This window comes from Eutrigla gurnardus (assembly GCF_963514095.1).
Source record: "Eutrigla gurnardus genome assembly, chromosome: 21".
NCBI classification, from domain to species: domain Eukaryota; kingdom Metazoa; phylum Chordata; class Actinopteri; order Perciformes; family Triglidae; genus Eutrigla; species Eutrigla gurnardus.
In genome coordinates, this window is record NC_139932.1 from 9311835 (window position 1) to 9335001 (window position 23167).

Sequence of the window (23167 nt, forward strand, 5' to 3'; positions counted from 1 at the left end):
TGTGCTAATGCTAAATTACAGTGAACACGGTCCACATTCTAAAAGCTTAACTCAGCATGGTGGCATTGTCGTTGTGCAACGCTGATGGTAGCATTTAGCTCAAGGGCCCGCTGCGTCTAAGTACGGCCTCACAGAGCCGCTGGCTCGGCAGCAGGTGATGGTGAGTCATGTGTGGATGCTCTGAACACAAAAGAGGCTCACACAGATGCACGGGCAAAGTTCAAAATAACAAAACGGAAAGTAACAGAAATCAGTTAGATGCAGAGAGAAGCTGCCTTTGATCGCATTCAGCAGCATCGCGGAGGAGGAGAATATAGGAGCTGATTGGACAGAATTGCAGCTTTTATATAACTGCACTTTGTTCTTAAGTTGTGATCTGTTTGTCATGCTGCATATGGCAATGATGAAAATGACTTTGGCTGTATTACATAAATATAGCATATCATAAGCAAAAATGATTTCCGTGTTCTATACATTTGTTTTGCACACATAACGTCAGTCACTGCTGAGATGATACTACCGCTATAAACACATGTGTACATGCATCCCACGCACACACACACACACACACACACACACACACACACACACACGGTTACTCAGTGGCGACCTCATATCACACCCACTGTCCCTCTCTGTCTCACATATTCACAAACATGGAATTTCAATGACGCTAGTGAGAGACGGCCGTCACTCCCGACTTCAGAAGAGTCGGAAAAATGGGTTACCGCGGTAGACGAGCCAGTTGCCGTGGCAATATACTCCGCATACTCGAATCAGGAACGCAAGTGTGAATTCAATATGTGCAGACTGTCGCCTCCAGGCCGCGTTTAGTTGCATACAGGCCATCAGACATGCAGTAATGCTTTCAGCAGGGAGTCCCACCTGTTAGCGTAATGCTAGCTCTAGTGTCACAGACCTGACGCCAGTTTGCAGCGAGCCGGCTGTGGCTCAGTGGGTAGAGCCGGTCTCAAGTTAACCACAAGGTCGGCACTTCCATCTCCGGCTCCTACTGTCTGCATGTCGAAGTGTCCTTGAGCAAGACACCGAACCCCAAGCTTCACAGCAGTCCAACACTAGGAAATCCTTAATTAGGGGTTGAATGGGGACCGAAAAGGGCTCCTTTTCCCCAGTTCTACTTAAGTGTGTTTTATTGCCTTTAGGTAATGATTGTGACATTTCTAATAGCACTTGAAGGCAGCATTTATATGCCTCTCACCCTTTCTCAAGTCTATGATGCAGACTTTAAATTATTTCCTGTCAACATGAATCTAAATAGCGGCCCACCTGGGTCCCGCAGAACCGTCCTGGTGTGGGTCCGCAAGCATAGCGCTAGCTTAGCGCCTGAGGCTTAAGAAGCTGATAGTGATTTATCTAGGCGCTCAGGAAATAGGGTTCAGTCTTAAATCTCTGGGATGACTGACAGCTCAGATATTACTCTGTAGTTTTTTAATAACAGCCAGCGTGGCCCCACAAGAGACGGAGCGATGAACACAGTGCTATCAGATGTTTGGATCATTTCCCAGCCCCCCATGCTACACACACACACACACACACACACACACACACACACACACAGAGGACATCATCCCAGCGTATGATAGACGGTGTGTGTAGTATTTATAGTGTTTGTGCGACCGTCTGCATTCACAGGCTCACAGTTCATTTTCGTCATAAATCACTAAAATGAGGTAAACGATAAAGGCGAGACAAGTTTGTCAGTGAAGCACCTTTCAAGAACGAAGCATTTAGACAGAAAGTCATTAAAAGAAATATACATATATATAAGTATATACAAGGAACACCTTGCAACAAAAAAGGGGATTAAAAAAAGTGTGAAACACATTTTTAATGGAAGAGAATAGAATGCCACAAATCAACTATAAGTCTGCTGAGTGAGATATGAATTGTTTAACTCGATAAACCGCAGTGACAAACAGAAAAGTTTTAAGCCTCGATTTGAAAGAGTTGAGGGTCGATGCAGATCTCAAGATATGTGGGCGTTTGTTCCAGATGGTGCTTAAAAATATCAAGTGTTTTGGCCGTAAACCCTTCAGTGCTTTTATAAACCAGCAGTTGTGGAATCAATCATTTGACACACATGAGGATCGATAGTCTCGTGATCCACCCTTGTGGTCTTAGTGAGGACTCCAGCAGCAGCCATCTGATCCACTTTGGAGATAGACCTGTAAAAGCAGCGGTGCAGTAGTGGAGCCGACTGAAGATTAACACATGGAGAATCTTTTTCTAAATCCTGCTGAGGCATAAGTTATTCCTAAGAGGGGAGGTGGGGGGGGGGGGGACGCATGAGGGTGAACTTTCGGTGACCTCGCTGGCTGCTCTTTTTGGCGTCTTCGTTATCCGTAAGGTTGGTGCCAGATGACAGGCTCTATCAGTGAATCCCAAAAATACCAGGGCAGCCAGAAGAGTGGCGGTGGAACCAAAGCAGCCCATCAGTACTTTGAATTCCACATCTGCTTGGGATGGAGATGCAATGAGACATTTTGTTGCATCTTTTTCCTTGTGTTTGCTTTCATGGATTCATGAGGGTTGGAATTTTGAATAGTTTTATTCGCTGTTCGGTTCATTCCCTGACTTAGGAGTTATAGAAAAACACCCAAATGCATAAGGACACATATCATTTATTTTGATCAGACAGTAGTGCATCATTCTCTTGCCGGGGACAGATGGAGCATTTTGCTCAGGGCAACTGTGGTGAAATAACAATTCGACCACTTCCGTATAAAACACTATCAACACTGAACAAACACTTTCCCAAACGGCAGCGGGCTCTAAAACTGAAAAGATGCAACATGAAACACATTATGAGGCGTGTTGAGTGCCACCTTGGCTTTATTTAAACATCCAAAGCACCCAAACATTCGTTATCCGGGTGATCAGCACATCTGGGAGACAGTGAAGCAACGCACTTTGCACTCATAGCCCACCTCGGGGTGGCCTGCTGCGCTGCTGCGTGGATTGGATGGCGCTGCTGAAGCAGGTCAAGCCTGACTGCAGTCCCCTCCGTTCCTTCTCCCTCCCATATTGACTTTTAACCTCCACGTCTGTATCGCCACTCAGTAATTTCTCTCCCACCACTCAACCATTCATTCTGTCACTCTCTTATTCCTCCAGCCACTTTCTGGACCTCCCATTGGCTTGCGTCTCTCTCTCTCTCTCTCTGCCTGTCAGTCACTGTTACGTGCTCCTCGCCCGCCCCCTCGCTTTCCCTTCAGCCTCGCTGCTGTTCGTCAAGCCTTCTTCAGCTTTGCAGTTATGCTGTATTGCTAGTTTGCCTCTCATAACTCATTTTGCCCTCCACCCTCTTTATCTCGGCTTTTCATCTCTGTTGCCCACTCCCTACCTCTTTCTGTAATCCCCCCCCCCTCTTCCTGTTTTCTCTCTGTCCATCCTGAAGGCAAGAATCCGCTGCGGCAAACATTTTCTAACGAGCAAATAAACATGTCCTGGATTCTTACAGTATGTGTGAAAGGAAGGGAAAGGGAAGTGGGTTTACTCTTCTCTAATTAAGGATATATATATATTCTCTTCCAGTCTCTTCATCTCATTTCTGGATTTAGACACTGTATGAAGGTCTTCATTTAGAATAGAGATAGCTTATCTGCCACTCTGAAATTAAAATCTTGTAAATCTTTTTAGCGATTACTATCAGGGGAAATGGAGAAACGTTATTTTCGAGTGGCTTTTACTTTACAGGCCAATATGAGCCGGTTAAATACCAAAGCTGTGTCTCACTGCAGTATTTCATACACATTCTAGCATTTTTTTTAAGTATGTAGTGGGCTCACAGTGGAAAAGTAACAAATTACGTTTATTGCAAATAGTAATTTGCACTAAATACGCCGACACTATCATCTGGCAATGCACAAAGGAAATGGAGGAGCTGCTCACAGCTGCAAATCATTCAAACAAATTGGTAGTGAGACAGCTGGAGCAAGAGAAAAAAAAAGAAATTGAATTTTAGGGAAAACATTTAGCTTTTTATTTGTGAAGTTTAATTAGCAATGGTATCCCACCAGTGGTACAACCTGACATGCTGATATACTGTTTAGCTAACAATGTTAATTATGACGCTTTCCATTTAGGTCTGCATGTCCCAATCCTTTGATTTACTGTCGATAATCACTGGGGTTACTGAATGGAACAGAGCCCCTTGTTAATGCTATTAGTTACACCTGTGGTTTTCCTGCTATGACAAGTTAAAATATCTGCTGTGAAAAGGTGTTAATTAAAAAAAAAAAATTAAAATAAATGTCATCTTAACTGCAAAAACAGTAAATTATAATACACAACACAATCTCCCCCTTTACTGATTGGTTAACTTGGCACTCTGGGCCACTGGAGTCCCTCAGGGCTGGGTGCTCAGCCCCCTCCTCTTCACGCTGTACGCCCACGACTGCTACCCCGGACCCCCGTCATTGATATCTCTGACAAGAGGTGCCAATAAACGCCACTCCGCTGCCGTCTGGCCTGAGATACAGAAGCATCAGCTGTTGTACCAGCAGACTTTAGAGCAGCTTCTTTCCTCAGCCTGTGAGATCCTAAATACATCCTCCACAGACAATATAGTTTAGCTTCATGTGTACACAGCTGACTGTTTTGCCTCTTACAGTTAATCAATTTGAGGAAGTGTTGGTGTCACACACGATCCCATTGGCCAGTTAATATGTGACTTACTGATTTAGTGATGATGATGCCAAATACAGATACTGATTGATCTACAACATTGATATAACATAACAATGATATTAAGACTTCGATTATTAGGCCTATTTGTTTTGTGATGACTCTTATCCGAATGCCAATCAGGTTCTGGGCTATATATATAGTCAGAAAACTTTCCTTCTGCCCTTTCCTCAAACATTTACTTTCACACTTAGAGACTTATCAGCTCTGCCTCCGTGTAAACACACAAACACCTGCCGATTTGATTGCCGTGTTTACCAGACGTACCCTTTTACTCTCGCTCTCCTGTAGGCGGAAGACACTCAGCCACCCCTAAAAAAGAGAGGGAGGGATGCCAGCGTTGGGGCTTTCTGTTGCCATAGCGACCAACAGGCTCACCTGTTGCTCTTTTACAAAAGAGGAGAATGGTGAATAAAGGCGGGGCTGATAGAAGCTCATACAGAAAGAACAAAATATGTCATGAAAAATATAATGTTGACTCGTTGATGCCTTCATGGTGCAGTCATAAGTAGGAATTGTTTGTGTTCATCCCACCTAATGTTGCATGGCTTTGATTATCTCCAACGATGCTCTATTGATTGATGGTCAAACTGTAGAAGTCAATGCCGGCGAAAAAGAGACTCAAGACGGAGGTCAACTCATCTTTTAGCCACTTAGTCCTGTTAATGCTGAAAAGAAAATGCCTATTAGTCACGACTAAAGAGCTTTCCTCTTGCGTAGAAAATAATGATAATTTCAGTCCTTGTAGTGCTCGATGATGAGTCACCACCTGCACCGTTAATGGGTGTTTCGTACCTTTAAACGCAGAGGACGGGCACAGTTACGGTGAAATGGAACATTCACATTCCCCATCATATGAAATGACTCTGGAGGACTGATGTTAATGTTGTTCCACCATCTCTCACTTTTCTTCTCCCACAATGACAGGAGCTTGAGTATCTCCTGTCTTGTGCGTGATTCCAGTTAGTCACAGTTTCTCAGAAAAAGCTTCCGGGTCACTTGTTCGAAGACTTGCATTTTCTGTCTCGGCTCATGTTATGTAATTGTTGTGCCGAGGACAGTCATGATGTGGTAGCAAAAACTGAGAGCAGTGTGTGTGTGTGTGTGTGTGTGTGTGTGTGTGTGTGTGTGTGTGTGTTGCAATTACTGCAATACGTGCAATTATTCATTAAAGACTGCATTTATGTGAGTGTGGACAGGCACTGTTTCCATTCATTAAAGTGTGATTGTGGTTGTAACAGTGTGTGTGTGTGTGTGTGTGTGTGTGTGTGTGTGTGTGTGTGTGTTGATGTGTATCAGTGGTGAGATTGTTTACATGGCCCCATACACAACCTTAACACACAGTGACAGGGAACAGAGAAAGACAAATCTGGGCCGGACACACGGCGTTTTCTTTTTTGGCTATTTATAGAATACGAGTGACGATGCAGAATGTATGCTGGAGTAGAATTCAACAAGCAGTGGTTGGATAACAATCAGATCCCGAGAAGTCTCTTGCACGGTTCCGACACGTGTTTGCGTTTGGGCCGATCATGGATATAATGTTATACAAGGTAATTCAGTGCAGACTTTGTAAATTGGTCATATCATCAATGGGCTCAGCAGATTATGTAACTTTGAAAACCGATATTCTGCTAAATGATAACATACAATGGGGATTAATGTAAACGGCTGTCTGGAACAGTGTACATGATTATGTAGTTTAACCTGAATGCATTCTATTTCCCTTGGGCCACTTGGGGGCAGTATATCAGTTGTGCTGACACTGTTGAGTGTGGTCATAAAGCAACGTAAGCATTCATTTGAAGTTGTGTTTCCGTCCACTTGGCCAGTCTATATCCAATATTCACTTTACTTTAAGCTCTGTTTTGGTCTCCACCAACTCACACAATACATTCTGTCCCTTTAGCTGCTAAATACTCTGCTATGTTGACTATAGTTGCAAACATTGGCAATCTATAATTTGATGCTGGGAAGTGAGAGCTGTGAGACTGAACCAAAACAATAAGCTGAAAGAGGCTGAAAAGCTTCGTAAAAGTGAGAGTAACTGCAGAGTTTGGAGGCAATGGACTCCTATCACATTATATGGTAATTTCACTTATAAGTAATATAAAAATAATGATTAGAGGAGATATCTTAGCTTCATCTTTGTTGCTACCTGTGATTAATTCTGTATGGTTTCTTCCACCTGCCTTTCTGTCTCCCATGCTTAGTTTACACCTCTACTCATAATTCTATCTCCGTAAATATGGCATTTGGTTTGAGACACGCTAGGTAAGAGACTATTTGTGAAACCATAAATAAATAAGAGCAAGGCTGTACCCCCCAAGAGATGAGTTACAACCGGACTCTCGCTGGAACATAATGTTATTCCTGTGTCTCGAATCCAGTTGGAGATTTATCATTATGAGTTTGAGCGTGGCGACTCTGCTCTGGCGAAGTGTAATAAACAATCATGGCGGAATAAGAATAAATACTGCACCTCCTTATTTTGCAGCTGGCATCATAGGGAGCACATCTTTTTAAAAAACGTAAGACAATTGGTGTGACCTTGGGTGTAGCTTGCAGATGCAAACACACACAAATAAACACACACACACACAACACTTGTATGCAGAGAATCAAAGAGGCTTTCAGCTTCTCTTTCACCCCGCTGCACACAGACAGTGAGTGGGCCTCTGAATGCATCCCCTCAAAAAATCAAGCCCAGTCAATGGTGTAAGAACGTCTGCCTCGGTGAGTTCATGCATACATGCAGTCCAGACACCCAAACACACCGCTTTGCACCCAGACAGTGAAGGAGCACAGCTGTAAAATCCAAGTCAGGAGTTCTTTTATTTTTCCTTGGAGGAACAAACGGCTTTTCAACAGCGAAACGCGAGACGTATTACCTCGTTCTTATCTTCCTTTTTGCAGCTTGTGTTTGTTTTTTTGTAGCCCCGTTGCTTTCCTCTCTCTCTGTTCTGTGTAATAAGCATTTTGTGCTGCACTTTTTAAATATTATTGTGTGCTTTATTTGCACAGTGACCGTAAATGTCTGAACTCTGTTTTGTTTTTCTTGTAGAGTTAATTTATTGGTGTGCATCGTTGTTGTGACAGGACCATTTTATGCAAAGTCTTATGTTTTAATCCTAATCAGTCAATTTTGTGTGTGTGTGTGTGTCTTTGCAGACGACGGGCCGTACCAGCGAGACCCGCCTCCTCCTTCTCCTCCTCTCTGCTCTTCCTCCACATCCAACGCTCTGTTTGAGGACCGCAGGAAGAGCCACATCCCAGAAGAGTTTGCAGGCCTCCTTCATGGATCTTCCCCGGCATGTGAAACCCCCGATACACCGTACCATCTTTACAGCCCCAAAACCCGAAAATATGCGTCTACGGAAGTCCAGAGCAGCCTGGTGCAGACCCCGGAGTTCAACCTCGTGATCGGAGGCGGACCCACTCAGATCTGCTCCAGGGCGGGGAGCGAGTCGTCGCCTCAAAGGACTGAAAACCACCCACAGAAGCCACAGGTGGTGTACCGGACTATCTTCCACACTAGGGTCAACCAGGACCAGGCCCCACCCAGGAACTGCGAGCAGGTGGATCCACATTGCGGCTGGTCTACGCTGGGCCACCCACCCTCCTACGCCTCTGGCCAAAACGGGGACGTTCCAGAGTTACGGGGGATCCAGACAGGAAGCGTCCCCAAAGGCAGTTCAGCGGGTGCTGGATACGAGGAGAGGGCTTGCACCCTGGGGAGGATGAGGTCCATGCCCCGCAGCGTGTTGGACCTGCAGCTGTCCAAGTCTCTGTCCAAATCTGATTCCAACCTGGTAGCTGTGTCTCCAATACAGGTCAGTTGTTGCAATTATGTCTCGACTTTAGTTTGAGTTTTTCCTCTAAAAAGACTCTTTCTATGTCCAAGCGTTGAGCAAAGACAGGCGTCATTTATAAATCAGAGCCCAGCTTTCACAGCATGTCCCATTAAGAAATTGAGTTAAAACTTTTTTCTTATCTGATGTTCCACTCTGAGGCATTTATGTAAGAGGCCACGGATAATATAAGAGTCTCTTTTATTAAAAGTTAACCGAAGTTTCCCTTTTTAATAAAAGTTTAGGTCAGCACCGGGATCTCGGTTAGCAAAGAGAGGAAAATGCATTTATTGTAAATATTCAGTTGTATAAATTATGCAACCGCGGAGATAGTTTGCATCTTGCTGTATCATGCAGACCGCCGTGAGAAACGGCACGGGAACCACAGCAACCAATCGGAGAGCTCCCTTATCTGGGCCACAGTGCTCCATGCTGTGCACCGCATTTTGTGAGACTTCTTAAATCCATTGTAAATAAATCATAAGCTAAATACATAGTCTGTTTGATGAAAAATGCTTCATTATAGATGAAACTTTGATGACCACTGAAAGAACTTGGTTAATCTCACATTTTTATCGCTGAGTGTTCCGACATTTTTGCGACTTTTGCATCCCGATGTTTGTAGTTTAATTACGCTTGTGAAACAAATTGTCGGTGTTTGCTTTGTCCAGGAGGAGCACGGCTGGGGGTCTGGATCTCGTGGGCAGGGTCCTGGAAGTCCGAGCCCAGGAGAGGGTGCCAGCCCGGGGGGGAGGCTGGAGAGGACGCCCTCCTTCACTGCTGAGTGGGAAGAGGTAAGAAGAAGTTATTACCACATGTTCCGGACCAATAGAGATATAGGAGGAGTGTGGGTAAGACGCACGCCATGTTTTCACCTCAACCTTCGACATCAACTCGGCTTCTAGACTGCAGAAGGAGCCCTGGTTCTAATTAAACATGCTCTCCCATTGATTTCTGACTGTAACCAGCGCTGGAGCTGCAGGGAAGAGCAGATATCTGAGAGGATGCGGCTTGTGTTGTCGAGGTTGGAGCGTGGAGGTCGAGGGCTCTGCATGTTCTGGTCTTTGCGCCTGCAGCCTCTTTGGTATCAAAGTGTCTCTGACACAGATGTGATCCATTAGCTGTTGGATCTTGCCCCTTTATAAACACTTTGGGTCACAGACACATTAGCTTCCGCTCGCTGGGCATCCATCACACCACAAACAACACGCGCTTTGCAAACTGATGCAAAATGAAGAAATCTCCCACCATTTTATTTTCCTGATACTGAGAAGGAGTTCATTATTCCGTCTTCCTATTTTTAAAGTAATGCTAATGTGAGCGAAAGTACAGTTGTGCGTGCCCGTCCACATTTGCATGTTCATTAGTTCCTCAACACAGCTCCTAACTTGCTGATGGTGATGAATTACCACATGGAATTTCCCATAATTCCCTGCAATTAAGGTGACCTCTCCTACGTTGTGCAGGAGGATGAGATAAATTGGCTTCGGGGAAATTGTTGGAGTGAGATATGGGGATTTCACAAGCAAAAATAACAAAGTTGCTCTATTTGCAGCACATGCTGAGGAAATAGTTGCTTTATTAGCAAGAGAAGCGCCCCGAGGGGACGTCCCACAGCAGTGTGATGTGAAGATATATCCATACTCATTAGTGCTAAAGGCGTAAATAAGGTAGATTCTGTATGTTACAAATGTGTGCTTTAATCTGGCTTTACCTTGAAAATCGCTGATGCTTATTTGGATGGTAATTAACAGCCGCAGGGCAATGTTGGTGCAGTGGGTTTGATCGGGGAAACTACAGCGATGGCGGATTCATTAAAGGGTAATTCTGGTATATGACAACCTGCATCATATGTTCTGTTGTAATACAATTTGAGTCACCAAATTACTGCGATGCTTTGTGTGCAGTACCATATTCAGGAATGTCTACCTGTTTATTCAGCTCTATGAGACCTGACCCTTTAAACACTGGTCTCAGGCCAGTTGCAACAAGGCCAGTTTCCTCTGACCTGTTGTGAGCCAACAGTCCTGACAGGTGGATGGATGGTGCAGGTTTGGCAGCAGGTCCAGGGTCAGGGATGACTGGTCGACAGCCGGGCCCTAATGAAGCCACTGAAGCTCCCTCCAATCAGTCTCCCTCTTCCTTCATCTCGGCTCTGTCTTTAAGTTTCCTGCCAACACGTCTTTTTTCCACCCTCAATTCACAGGGGAATGACTGACATTCAGGCGGCTGCCGGGTATAATGATCATATGTGAGACTTGAATCCAGAAATAGGGGTTAGCCTTATTACTGGGAAAATGACTTTCCCTTGAACATGTCGTACGTCTCTCTAACTCTGGTTCTCCCTCTCTCTCTCATTTGTCCAGATCGACAAGATTATGAGCTCTATTGGAGCAGGAATAGGCAGCGGATTGGACATCAAGGAGGACCGCTCAGGTAAAATACACGCAAGTATGCACGCGGGAGAATGTGAGGCGTGTTTTGGCCATCATAACTATTAGTTATGATACACTGTACTCAGCAAAGTAATTGCCCGAGATCTGGGAACGCACCGTTTTTACAACGAAGCCCGACAGAAGCAGTCGGGTTATCAGACAGCTGAGGCTCCACAAGGGGTCGTTCAATATATCCTGCAATAGAGAGAACATTTACAGAAGTAAAGTATATGCTTCACAAAATTCTATCTAAAAACAGAAACCATTTTCTCAGACCTTCCTTGAATCACTGCTTATTTTTTTTTCAGTGAATCATCGGAAATATCACCTCTTTAAGCCTTTAAATTGTACTTTTTGGTTAACTCGTTACTGATCTGGACACATTATGCAACTGTTGCATGATATATATCTATACATATAGTTTGCAGTGACATTAGAGAGACAGGTGATCCTTGATGCTCATTGGTCGACAGGAAGCACTCACAGCTTGATTCATTATAACTCAAAAGGAATGATGGTCAAACATCAGAATGATCCATTAATTGATATGATATCAAATCCCTCGTCCCTACCAGTTTTTTCACCTGCGCACCTTGAATCCTCCGCTGCTCCTCTCTGTTTACTGCGTTCACCCCCCTTTTCCCTGTGTTAACTCCCCCATCCTCCACCTCCTGATCCCCTCCCCTCTCCCTCTCTCTTTTCATCTATGAATGCAATGCCTCTGCTTACCATGGTTACCACAGGGAGAAAGCCTGTTTGTGCTAAACCAGCCCCCCACCACACCTGCACACACACACACACACACACAAACCCGCACATATAGATGCAGCTCCATCCATACACTCCGCGTGGTGTGTGTGTGTGTGTGTGTGTGTGTGTGTTAGTGAGTGTGGGAGGGAGATCGGCTTCTTGCAGACAAAGAAGCTGGAGCTGTTGTGATGGCTATTATCAGCAGAGCGAGCCAGCTATATGGAGAGCGGCAGGGTGACGATCGACACCCTGAGAGAAGAGAGACTCAGGAGGTAGACAGAGGAGAGAGAGAGAGAGAGTGAGAGAGAGAGAGAGGGAGTGAGGGAATGAGGGAGGAAAGCAGTGCACAGAGAGAGAGAGAGAGAGAGAAAGAGAGAGAGAGGAGGCTGCAGAAGCATACAGATGAGAGTGGGAGTACTTGATAAAGAGAAATCTACAGTGCAGGCAGCCCTCGCTCTTTCTCCTCTCTCTCTCTCTCTCACACACACACACACACACACACACACACTCTCTCGCACGCACACACACGCTCAAGGGAGCAGCCAAGCGAGCGCAACAGCTGAAAAAGAAAGCGGCTGCTGCGCTGCATGCAACAAACACACAGTCAGTCGCCTTTCCGCTCGCGGATCTATACCTCCAGTCTTATCCAACACCCATCTCTGGCAGGATTTAACCCCAGGACGACAGCTGTTTTCTGGATACAACTTCAGCCTCCACCCCCCTTGCTCCTCTCTCCTCTCTGGCTGGATTCAGAGGAATCAGCATCTGGACATCTTAGCCTAACATTTACCTGCTTGCACCCTCGCATGCTGACCGCCTCCAACCTCACCATGCCTCGAGCCTAGCCGCCGCTTCCCCCTTTACCTCCTCCTTTCTCCACCTTCCCCCCCCCTTCTACCCGCCTCCCCTGTATTCTCCTACTCTTGCTGCCTTGCCAAAAGACTCCTCAGAAGCATGGCGGGCTCCTTTGACAGCCACTTTGCCCGCCATAACATGATGTGGCAGTGCCAGCTGTCTCAGCCGGACTGCCGCTGCTACCGCGTGGACGGCTACTCCTTACTGAAGCGTTTGCCCCTCCACCCCCTCATAGGTCCCCGCTGCCCGCTGCAGTCCGTGGGCCAGTGGCTTGACTCCATCGGCCTGGTCCAGTACGAGAACCACCTGCTGGCTAATGGATTTGACAACGTCCAGTTCATGGTGAGTGAAGTGTTTTGTGGGGGAAAAAGGAGGTTAGGTTGGGATGTCTTTGTATATCTTTCTCTCTCTTTTGTTGCTTCGCATCAAGCTCTCTGTCATTCTTGCTTTGCCATCATCGCTGCCTCTCCCAACTGATGCCATGTGAGGTCCTCCTACGCACAGAAATCCTCCAGCAGCATACATGCTCACACTTCACTACAAGCGTGTGTCAAAAGAGGTGCTTGTTTCATGGTTTTTGCATACATTTGTACAGAAACTCAACCACCTGTAGCTCGTGGATCAGGATGCAACTTGATCGTCTGTTTTAATCCGATGGTCCCTTCATGTGACGTAGGAAGAGAAACACCCCGGGTTATTTCACACTCAGAAACTCTTTTGATGTGTGTGTGTGTGTGTGTGTGTGTGTGTGTGTGCGTGCGTGCCTTTTATCCGCAGGGAGAGATGGTAAGTGATTTAAAGTAGGAAATAAGGAGGGGAAAATAAAGAGGAGCGATGAAGGCAAATTGAGAGGAAACTGCAGCAGAGGCAGAAGGATGCTGACTGGAGGCGTTGGATTTATTTTCTTTTTACTGAGATTGGCAACTTTTAGAGAGAAAATGATTTGGGGATTTATTAAAGTATTTCACCAGCCAGTCGAGAAGAAAGTGTTTTATATTATGTAAGACTCCTAGTTCTTTATTTTTGTACAGTTTGACCCGACCGGTTAATTGTTCCTTCCTGACAAGAGGTCAGCTAACAATGTATGCATGTATGTGTGTATGTACTTATGTGTGTGCGTTCTGTTCCTCCAGTCAGTGTGACCTGCATCTCTTTCCCTCGGTTACCGTGGCAACAGGATGAAATCACCAAATCTCTATTTCTTTATGTATTTCTCCATCACATCCTCAGTGTGTGATTGTGTGTTTTTTTTTGTTTTTTTTGTGAGACTTTACAAGCATTATTAAAGCGTGGGTTGGTAATCTTGAGACATCAGTAATAGTACGCTTGTTTCTGAAAACGGTCCAACTGGAACATCCAGGCCTGCGTTGCCAAGTCTCATCAAACGAACGTAGCTAGCAGCGCTGGCTCCGAAAGTTGCAAACTTGCCAGTCGGCAACGCTGGCAGCCCGTCCCTTCACACCTCCCTCCAAAGCCACTTCCCCAAAATGACCACGATGAACGTAAACATTCCATAATCAACGTAAACAGTGAACATGGTTATTGTTAGCGCTCACAGCTGCTAGAAGCTTGTGTAAGACTCCGGTGACGCACAAACAGTGTGCAGGCAGGTCGACGGGCATGTAGGACAGCCAGGGTTCTCAGTCAGCACTGATGTTTCGGTTTCCTTGTCTATATTTAAACATCTCAGGTCTCTGCAGAGGCTCATCAGCATTTTTTAATATTAAGCAGCCCTGCTATGAACGATAAATTATAGAAAGCAATAGGGAAACATTCTCTGTATTACTATGCATTTCTTTCTCCCTCTATGCTTTGCAGAGCATACAGTAATGCCTCCTGCATAAATAATGATATAAATATATATATATATATATATATATATATATATATATATATATATATATATATATATATATATATAATAAAAACTTATTCATTAAAGGCAAGGCCATAAAACCAAAACCAATGAGCTGAAAGAGCTTAAAATGCTCAGCAGAGATGAGAGAAACTAGGTCAATGTGGGTGTGGCCTTTCAAATGACACATTCATTCATTCATTCATTCATTCACCCAGCGTTAATAAACTCTTGGTGCTGCTCTAAATTCAAACATTACTTGAAACAGAAGTCACTGCTCATATATTTCTGTTAATGAATCTTAACCTCACAACCTAACCAAACACCTCTCCTAATGTGAGTTACATGAAGTATTAGCAGAAATAATCATAATAATAATAATAATAATAATAATAATAATAATAAAAAGAATAATAATATTTTTGGAAAGTCTTGCTAGGAATTGCAGCAGTTGTGTGAATACCATGGTATATATTTTTTGTGCTTAAAATGTTATTTCTCCTTTAGTCATGTCCCCAGGTGAACCCTCCCATCTTTTACACCCCTTCCTCTTACACTCACACACAAACATGCCATCATAGCCACTCCACTCCCACCAGTTTTTGGCAGTACTTCATAGACACTCCTGGCCTCGCCCCTCTTGTCTTAAAATGTTTCTCAATAGCTCAGTCATCTCCTCTGAAATGCCTTTGGATACAATTAATATTGAAAAGAGCTGAGATGAAACAGCCTTACAAACTTCATGTTGACTTCAAAGTCCCTTTTGTGCAAAGCTTTTCTGGCGAGTTTTGAAGCCCTTTTTGTTGTCTGCGACTAAACGGGAAGATGGTTAATGTTTTCCGACCTTGGGAGAACTCCGCAGCTACCACAAATGGATATTAATGCAGTGGAGGTGCGCAGGCTACAGGGATTACATTGGTATTTGCAGCGCCTTTTTATCGTTAGCTGTGGTTTCTTCAAGGAGAGGTTTAGGTCAAATCCATTTCAGCACCACTCAGTATGGGCAATCAAATTAAATGGCAGATTCAAAATGAAACAAGTCAACATTTAAGCTTTTTTTTTTTTTTTTTTTTCATTTCGGGGCCAGTTGAAGTTCACGTTTAGAACTGATTAGTTTGCAAATGAATTTGACCTTGCCTCAACTCTGGAGCCTCCATCATACTGTGCAGGAACGTACGCACATATGCGCATGAACATGGATCATCCGGTCATTCCATTTACCACTAATGGGGGTCATTAGAGTGGGCGTGTCTGCTCACCTTAACCAGCTAGTAGAGGACAAATGCTGCTGGACTGATGGACAAATCTTTAGGGGGCGGAGTGGTTGTCATGGAGACGGCGTATGATACGAGGGTCACAGGGTGGAAACGAATCACGTCACTTTCAAATGGCTGTACATACAGTGTATCAGTGTGTATATATATATATACACACTGACCAGCTGGTCAGCTGTAATACAGACTCAAAAGAGCATTTCTGATATTGTTTTTCTTCCTGTCAATAAAAAACAATTCACTTTATTACATTCATTGATCTTTTCTTCTTCTTTTTTTTGCTACCTCGATGCAACGTTACGAGCTGTAAACACATCAATAACGTTGCTATTAAAAACACAGCAACATTATCATTCAGTTGAAGTCGTGTTTTTGGCCACATCATGAATTTAAGTCCAATATTCACTCTAGTTTTGACTTCCTAGTGTCTGAAGGAAATATCTGACTTTTTACACTGAGACAGAAACAATAATAAATGTTAAATGCAGGCCGTTGAGATTGAAAATCATAGTTTGAGCCCTTGTTTCTATACAAGTATTGATAATTGGAGCTTTAAAGAGGAAAATGATCTCATACTATCATTCGTTTAGAGTCATTTTTTGGCTCTGTTTTGGTCTCCACCAACTTCTTTTGTCGGTGCTGGGCTGGTTTGATGCAGTGGGTTCATTAGAGCCTTTTGACTGAATCCGTCAGCCTGCTGGGTCTGGAAACAACGCTGATGAGAGCAGAGAGACTGAACCAAAACAGTGAAGGGATGACTAATTATTATTGTTAATCATATCAGTTGGATCTTTTAACTGCTTTCATTGCGACTTCTGGCATTCGGTGATTGAAAGCAGCATCTCAAGAGGTTCAGAGTCTTTATATAACGAGTCTGTAGCTAAGAGCCAATTCACCTTGCTCAGTCCTCTGTCTGCAGTCACATAATCCCTGTTAACGCTCATCATTACCATCATCACAAACCAAACAGGGCAAGGGGAGAGGGAGAGGGAGGTCTGGAATGAAAAGATTAATCATGGTTTGTTATCGCTCACAATCGAGGGGAAAATCCGATACAGCATCTCTAGGAAGAGTCCCATAAACCGATGCTGTGTGGAGACACACAAACAAACTGAAAGAATTTAATGTAAAAAGCTCCTTTATCAGGATCTTTTCTTTATTGGGTCTCAGCCAGCACGATGCATTGAAGGAAAGATAGAAGGCAGTTGATGAAGACAAAGCGAGGTTAGGTTTGAACATGGAATTACAGAGATGAATGGGTGAGAGGAAGTGGAGAGATAAAGGGTGATGTCGTGCAGTGTGTACTAAAGATACTGTAGGGTAGGGAAGGTAATTTGACCAAACTGTTCCTCAGATGAAAAAAAAACAAACCCAATATTTTAAATTTAATATTGCCATTATCCATAATTCATTCAAAGGTGGCACCTCTCATCCACTTTATGAAGGAATGTGTTATTCTGGGAGAGATTATCATCAAGTTCCCTGCTTTACATATGAAATAAAGATAAATGCAAGTAGAAGAAGCCAAACGGCTTTGAATTACAAAGTAAAAGTGCAAGTGAGGACGGAGAAGAAATGGTTTCGACGAGAACGAGGAGTTCTTTGATAGCAGGGCGATGGAGAATGGAAAGCTAATGAAAGAGAAAATCCGACCGATGAACATGAAAGTAACAAAAAGAGAACGAGCAAGAGATCCAGTAGACCGAGCTTGATATGCAGACGTCTACTAGATGTGATGGCGATGTTTTTAAGTGCCGAGGTCGAAGTTTAACCAGCAAACCGCAGGCTGTGGCGGTTTTGATGCGGACGCTCAGAAAATGGACCGTTGGTGTTCACACCACCTCTGCATGCCGAGGGGGAATTTATCATAACTATGCCAGTTAGAAAGATTGTGTTAATGCAAACATAGACTTCAGGAGGAAAAGCTGAGCCTAGAAGAAATACTGCTGTGATATTCATCCCCTGATCCATCATGTGCACTAATGGCAGATATGGGACCAGCATGTTGTAACGTGGAGACAGAGAGGGAAACGGGGCAGGGTCGGTTTGGAGACAGAAAGAACAAACATTAAGGAACTCTATCTCTTGCTATCAGGATCCCAACCGGGAGCAATTAGTCACGTCTTTGAATCCCCCCGCAGTCTGCTCGGCGCTGACTCTGAGTCATTACTCCGCTGTGAGGTTGTAGCACGGTAACTCCAACGCCGCCTTTGCTCTGGGCTCTATTAATCAGCCTGGGAGCTGATCTATGAACTGCATGCTCACAGAGGGCCCCGGCGTGCAGGTTTAGTGAGGAGAATGTGGAAGAAAATGGGTTCAGCCACGGGATGAGGCCGATCGGCTGCTGCTGCCTCAGGTTTCATGGTGCAGGGAGAGACTGGTGGAGCCCTGGAGACAGTTAGACTTACAAGCCTGCAGCAACAAAGTTCACTTTAAGAGGCTTGTTTGGGCCAAAGGGTCTTTTACATTTGTAACTTTCTTTCATCAATGTAAAGTTTTGTGAACCTTACTTATGTTGTCTTGTCCTATTTGATCTTATTTGTTAATTCATAATTGATACTTGAGGATAAAGTTCAGGCTAGTCCCATTTTGAGATGTAATTTATGTTTTAATAATCAAAGATTTAAAATGGCTACAACAAGTTTTGACTGTTATAAGTTTGACAGGAAGGAGCTGTGGAAGGACTGACAGGTGTAATCCCTCAATCCTCCACCAGAGTGTATGTACAGTATAGATGATCCTGAGACTGTCCTCCTCCTCACATACCCAACCATCATTGTGGTGATCAGCTTTATATTATTGGCTGAGTTGGCCTTTCTCTCTGCTGCTCTTGACTTTCTGCATCACACCGTTCCTCTAACTCTCCGTCTGCATGAAGACGCACTGATGGGACTCTTAATGATTCCCATAAAGGTGAAACTGTGTATGACATCCACACAGGCTGACCTCCTGTTTGAAGAAAACAAACCAGAGATTTTAAGCTGATTTGGTGCCAGAATCCAAAATGCCAATTTAGTACGGCATCAAACAAACACAGGACTTTCATCTAGGAGACCGCTGTTTGTGTCACGATGATATTTTGAATCATATCATGAATTATTAGCGTTGATAGTCATGTGACTGTGTGAAACGAGCTTATATTGACTATTATTTAAACTCTTACCAAATCTTCTTTGTAGCCTTTTGCTAATATTCAAACAGGCAGGCGGAGGGACTCCCACGTGAACATTGCTTGTTTGTTCCCATTTTGAATGGTGCACTTTATATTTCACTCACAATTTTCAAGTTTGACTAATGGGTTTTCTTCTAGGGTAGTCAAATGGTTAACAAATATCTTCCCTAAACCTCTGGATAAAACACATGGACTGAATTGGCAAAACAAAATCCAATAAATACGAGGAGGTTTTATTGCTTCCATATAAAACAGTCCTCTACTATAGTGTGACTAATTAAAATGTAAAAGGTGTGCTTATTTAAAGTGATTTTCTTTTCATTTTGCAAGCCTTAATCCTTTTGTCAGCAGTCCACACGGCCATCGGTTTGTTTTGTTCTTCATCATCACTTACATGATTGCAACAAGGTAATGACTTCTCAAATCAATCTGTGTGTGAAGTTTGATATTTCATAATTAACTTAAAAAACAACAACTTAATGCAAATCTGATGTTCTCTGATGGATTAAACAAGCGAGGTGTGACTTTGTTTCATACATTCTGGCATTAAGTGAAACCGCATCGTCGTCGAGGTAAATAAATGAGCTGCTCGCATCACAAACCACAGAAAACATGAACATAACAGCTGACTGCGGCTATCAGTGTCCTTGACATTAACAAGAGATGCTTTGTTGTTGTTTTGCTGGGAACCGTCCGTGAAAGTCATTCTCGATTCCGAACTCTTGCAGACTCGGCATAAAAACTCACCTCGTGCTGTTTGTTTTTTATCACTCTGCAGGGCAGCAATGTGGTGGAAGACCAGGACCTGCTGGAGATTGGGATCCTCAACTCGGCCCACAGACAGCGCCTCCTGCAGGCCATACGGCTGCTGCCCCGGGTCAGTACTGCAGCTGATCAAACACTCCGACAAAGACATATCAGACATGGATGAAACGTCAGCTTTCTAATCTCTTTATTACATAGACTTAGATGAAATTGAGTGATCATATTCAGTAAATCTGTGTTTCCATGTGATGTAACTCTCTCTGTGGGTGGAGAATACTTGTGCCAGAGAGTTTCAGGAAAGGATGCGCTAAGCTACTGTATGTTACTGGAAATCAGCGTCCAAACTAAAAACTGCATCCGTACAATTCACACACACAGACTCCTTCGTTTGTCACACAGCCGACAGCTGCTTAAAAAGAGACCCACAGCTTCTACGACACATAGTTAGAGACTCATGGGAAAGATTGCTGCCGTATGTGACGAGCGAGGTCTAAGCTTTGCTGCGTGAGGAAGCAAGATCAAAGGTGTGGAGCTGCAGCGACGGCAAGCGAAGGGAGTCTGCAGGCAGACGAGAGCAGAAAGGGAGGCGAGACTCCGAGCCCGGGGATGAGCAGGCTTCATGCAGACGCCCAGAAAACTTTGATCTCCAGGCAGCTCCTCCCTCTTCTCATCCCCTCACTAAACTTTCAGAAAACCTTCCCGTTTCACACAGGCAAACACAACTTAAGGTGCAGGATGTGGGCTGTTTGTGTGCAGCTCTCTGAAGCTGTTTTTCGCTGTCAAAATGATGGGACTTTTGAATCACGAGCTAATCTCAAAGGATCTGAAGGCACCGGGTCCTTTGCTATTCTGCCCTTTCTCTAAAGCTCGTGTTTACTTGTTTGCACTGCATCCTCTACTCTTTAAAATACACTCTTTTAGAGCTCGGTATCAGCTGCTTCCTCGTGTTCCCTGCTGAACTGGTTTTTAACAAAGAATAAATCTTTAATGACCCCCACGTAGGAATTAGGTTGCTGCTGCTGCCGCTGCTGCTGCAGCACGAAGACGTCAAATGTAGTGTAAATAGAGTTCAAACAGATGTTGTGTTACGTAAGAAATATGTATGTAGGCTATAATGTTGTCGACGTTTGAACAAGCTGTTCCCAGCTTCACAGCTCCTGGTCAAAGGTAGGAGTACCATATGGCAAAACACATCCAGCATTTCCTCACAGCATCTCCTATATCTGTGAGAAGATGGAGGAAAACAAATTAAACCTCCAGAGCAACGAGCTGCAGAGATGTTAGGAAATATGCTCTGAAGTCCCGAGTAGGTTTCAAACGTTGTAGTGAAAGAAATAGTTGTAGTGAGAAATAGAGATCTTTAACTAACGCTTCTGTCTGTGCTGAAGGTGCGACCTGTCGGTTACGACGGCAACAACCCCACGTCTGTGGCCGAGTGGCTGGAGTCGCTGGAGCTCGGCGACTACACCAAGTCTTTCCTCATCAACGGCTACACCTCCATGGAGCTGGTCAAGAAGATCTGGGAGATCGAGCTCATCAATGTAAGTCGCACAGTTATTTTCACTTCCTGCTCCTGCCTGATGTCCTAAACATGCCAATGAAAATATGCTATTGAGTTGCATTATGAGGTTCACCCATTCCAGGAAGCAAAAGTTAGGATATATCAGCGTCTGCTGCTTGGATTTTGACTATTCTTCTTTTTAGTATGGAGCTCCCGACGTTCAGAGAGTAAAATCTAAAATCTTCATTAGAAAAGACTCGAGTTGTGAAGCCACAGACAACGTAGGGAAGCAGGAAGCATTGAGAGACCCACTGACACATTGTTAGTTTTGGTCTTTTCATGGGATTTCTTGACAAAAATATAAACAGACGTATAGAATAACATCAACTTTATTCTTTAATAGAATTCTTCTTAAAACAGTTTATATACTGGATGGATATGACAGATATTTCAAAGGCTTGTTGCCTGAAAGTTTTTTTTTCAATCAATGATGCAACCATGATAAGAATAGAGTAATCCATGTTGTGTCAACATATTGCATTATCTATTATTTTAAATATAATAGTGTCAGGTCTAATTTCTCCCTCATAGACAGATAGTAAGTTGGTCTTCAGGTATTTTTCTTTCATTCCAACAGTAACTAATAAATCCGAATTTTTGCCAAAAAGAAAAAAGAAATCCAGGAAATGTGGCTGTCGCAGGACTGTAATTAACCCGTCCTATAATTTAATTTAGAACGAACAAGTGCTACATGAAGTGACTTCTGAAGCCTGTGCTGCTACTTTCATTGGGAAAGAGTTTGCACCACTGGGCTGGGTGTTTCGGTTGGATAATGTTTCAAATGTAGCTGGTTTCTCAATGTTCCCAACAGCTTTAAATGATGGGTTTCTTTGTAAGAAGTGAAGCTGAGCGCTTGTTGGTCTCAGTCCTCATTTCTCTCTTTGGTGACCGAGTGGATTTGTTTCTCCTGCTCAGGGACTTGCATCAGAAGATGCACCTGCGTTGTCCTTTGGTGTTTTATCTGAAACCAGCCTGGAGTGGATGTGAAAGATGCAGAGACCATACTGAGTGTGCAGAAAGCCCACCCTTCTCATTGCTGTGTCATTTCTGCAATGAATGCAAATAGGAGGTGCATCGTCTTCCGTCATCACCTCACTGCCTCTTTTTCTTTGATCGTGTTCTCTATTTATACTTCTCTCTTGCTGAAGTTTGTGGTTTAACATGTGCGGTGGTAAAAAGCGAGCGGATAGCTTGCAGCTGCTTTCCCTTGATAGAGTCCTCTCCTTCTGTAAATATCAGTAATGGTGCATGATAGCCAGGTTTGACATTTGAGCTCCTCTGATGTCACAAGGAGCGCAGGTTTATGATTCAATTGGAAGCAACATAAAATCTTCAGTGGCGATGGGTTTGCTGCTGCAGCCTGATCTCATCGGAGCGACGCGCTCCTTTGATGCTCCCAGTGTAACAAAATCATGCTCGATTGCAGAGGGCGCCCGCCTGGCTGATTTCAATGAGATGGAGACGAGAGGGGGGGGTGTTTTTCCTTCCCAGCAGAGGATAAAGTGATAAAATGATGAGTGATCAGCTGGAGGAGGTGGAGAGGGAGTTATATAAGCATGTGGGATGCAAGATGTTTCGCAGCGCTGGGGATACCGCCCACGCTGCGCTGTGTGTGTGTGTGTGTGTGTGTGTGTGTGTGTGTGTGTGTGTGTGTGTGTGTGTGTGTGTGTGTGTGTGTGTGTGTGTGTGTGTGTGTGTGTGTGTGTGTGTTAGTGTATGTGTGTGTGTAGGAGTATGTGTTTCGGGATGCATATGTGTGAGAGACAAAGTGTTAATATATGCTTCTGTGTTTATGGATGTGTGTGCTTTATTTAAAGCATCACTTTTAAAATGCAAGCTTAACTATACATCAGTCGTCTTTCTGTTATGGAAAACACCATTAAGATGTGCATATGAAGCACATTTGTACTGCTCACTCCTTCAGTACTCACATTTAGACATC

General features: G+C 44.0%; 1 protein-coding gene across 5 annotated transcripts in view; it reads left to right on the top strand.

Annotated features, from left to right (window-relative positions):
• Window positions 1–23167, top strand: part of anks1b (ankyrin repeat and sterile alpha motif domain containing 1B) — a 163511-nt gene that overhangs the window by 105755 nt on the left and 34589 nt on the right. For all 5 annotated transcript variants that reach the window (XM_084038697.1, XM_084038695.1, XM_084038693.1 and 2 more), the window contains exons 14-19: window positions 7879–8540; window positions 9230–9352; window positions 10925–10994; window positions 12834–12940; window positions 19678–19776; window positions 21053–21205. In XM_084038697.1, the coding sequence (XP_083894823.1) occupies window positions 7879–8540; window positions 9230–9352; window positions 10925–10994; window positions 12834–12940; window positions 19678–19776; window positions 21053–21205 (1214 nt within the window). The remainder of the gene's footprint in view (window positions 1–7878; window positions 8541–9229; window positions 9353–10924; window positions 10995–12833; window positions 12941–19677; window positions 19777–21052; window positions 21206–23167) is intronic.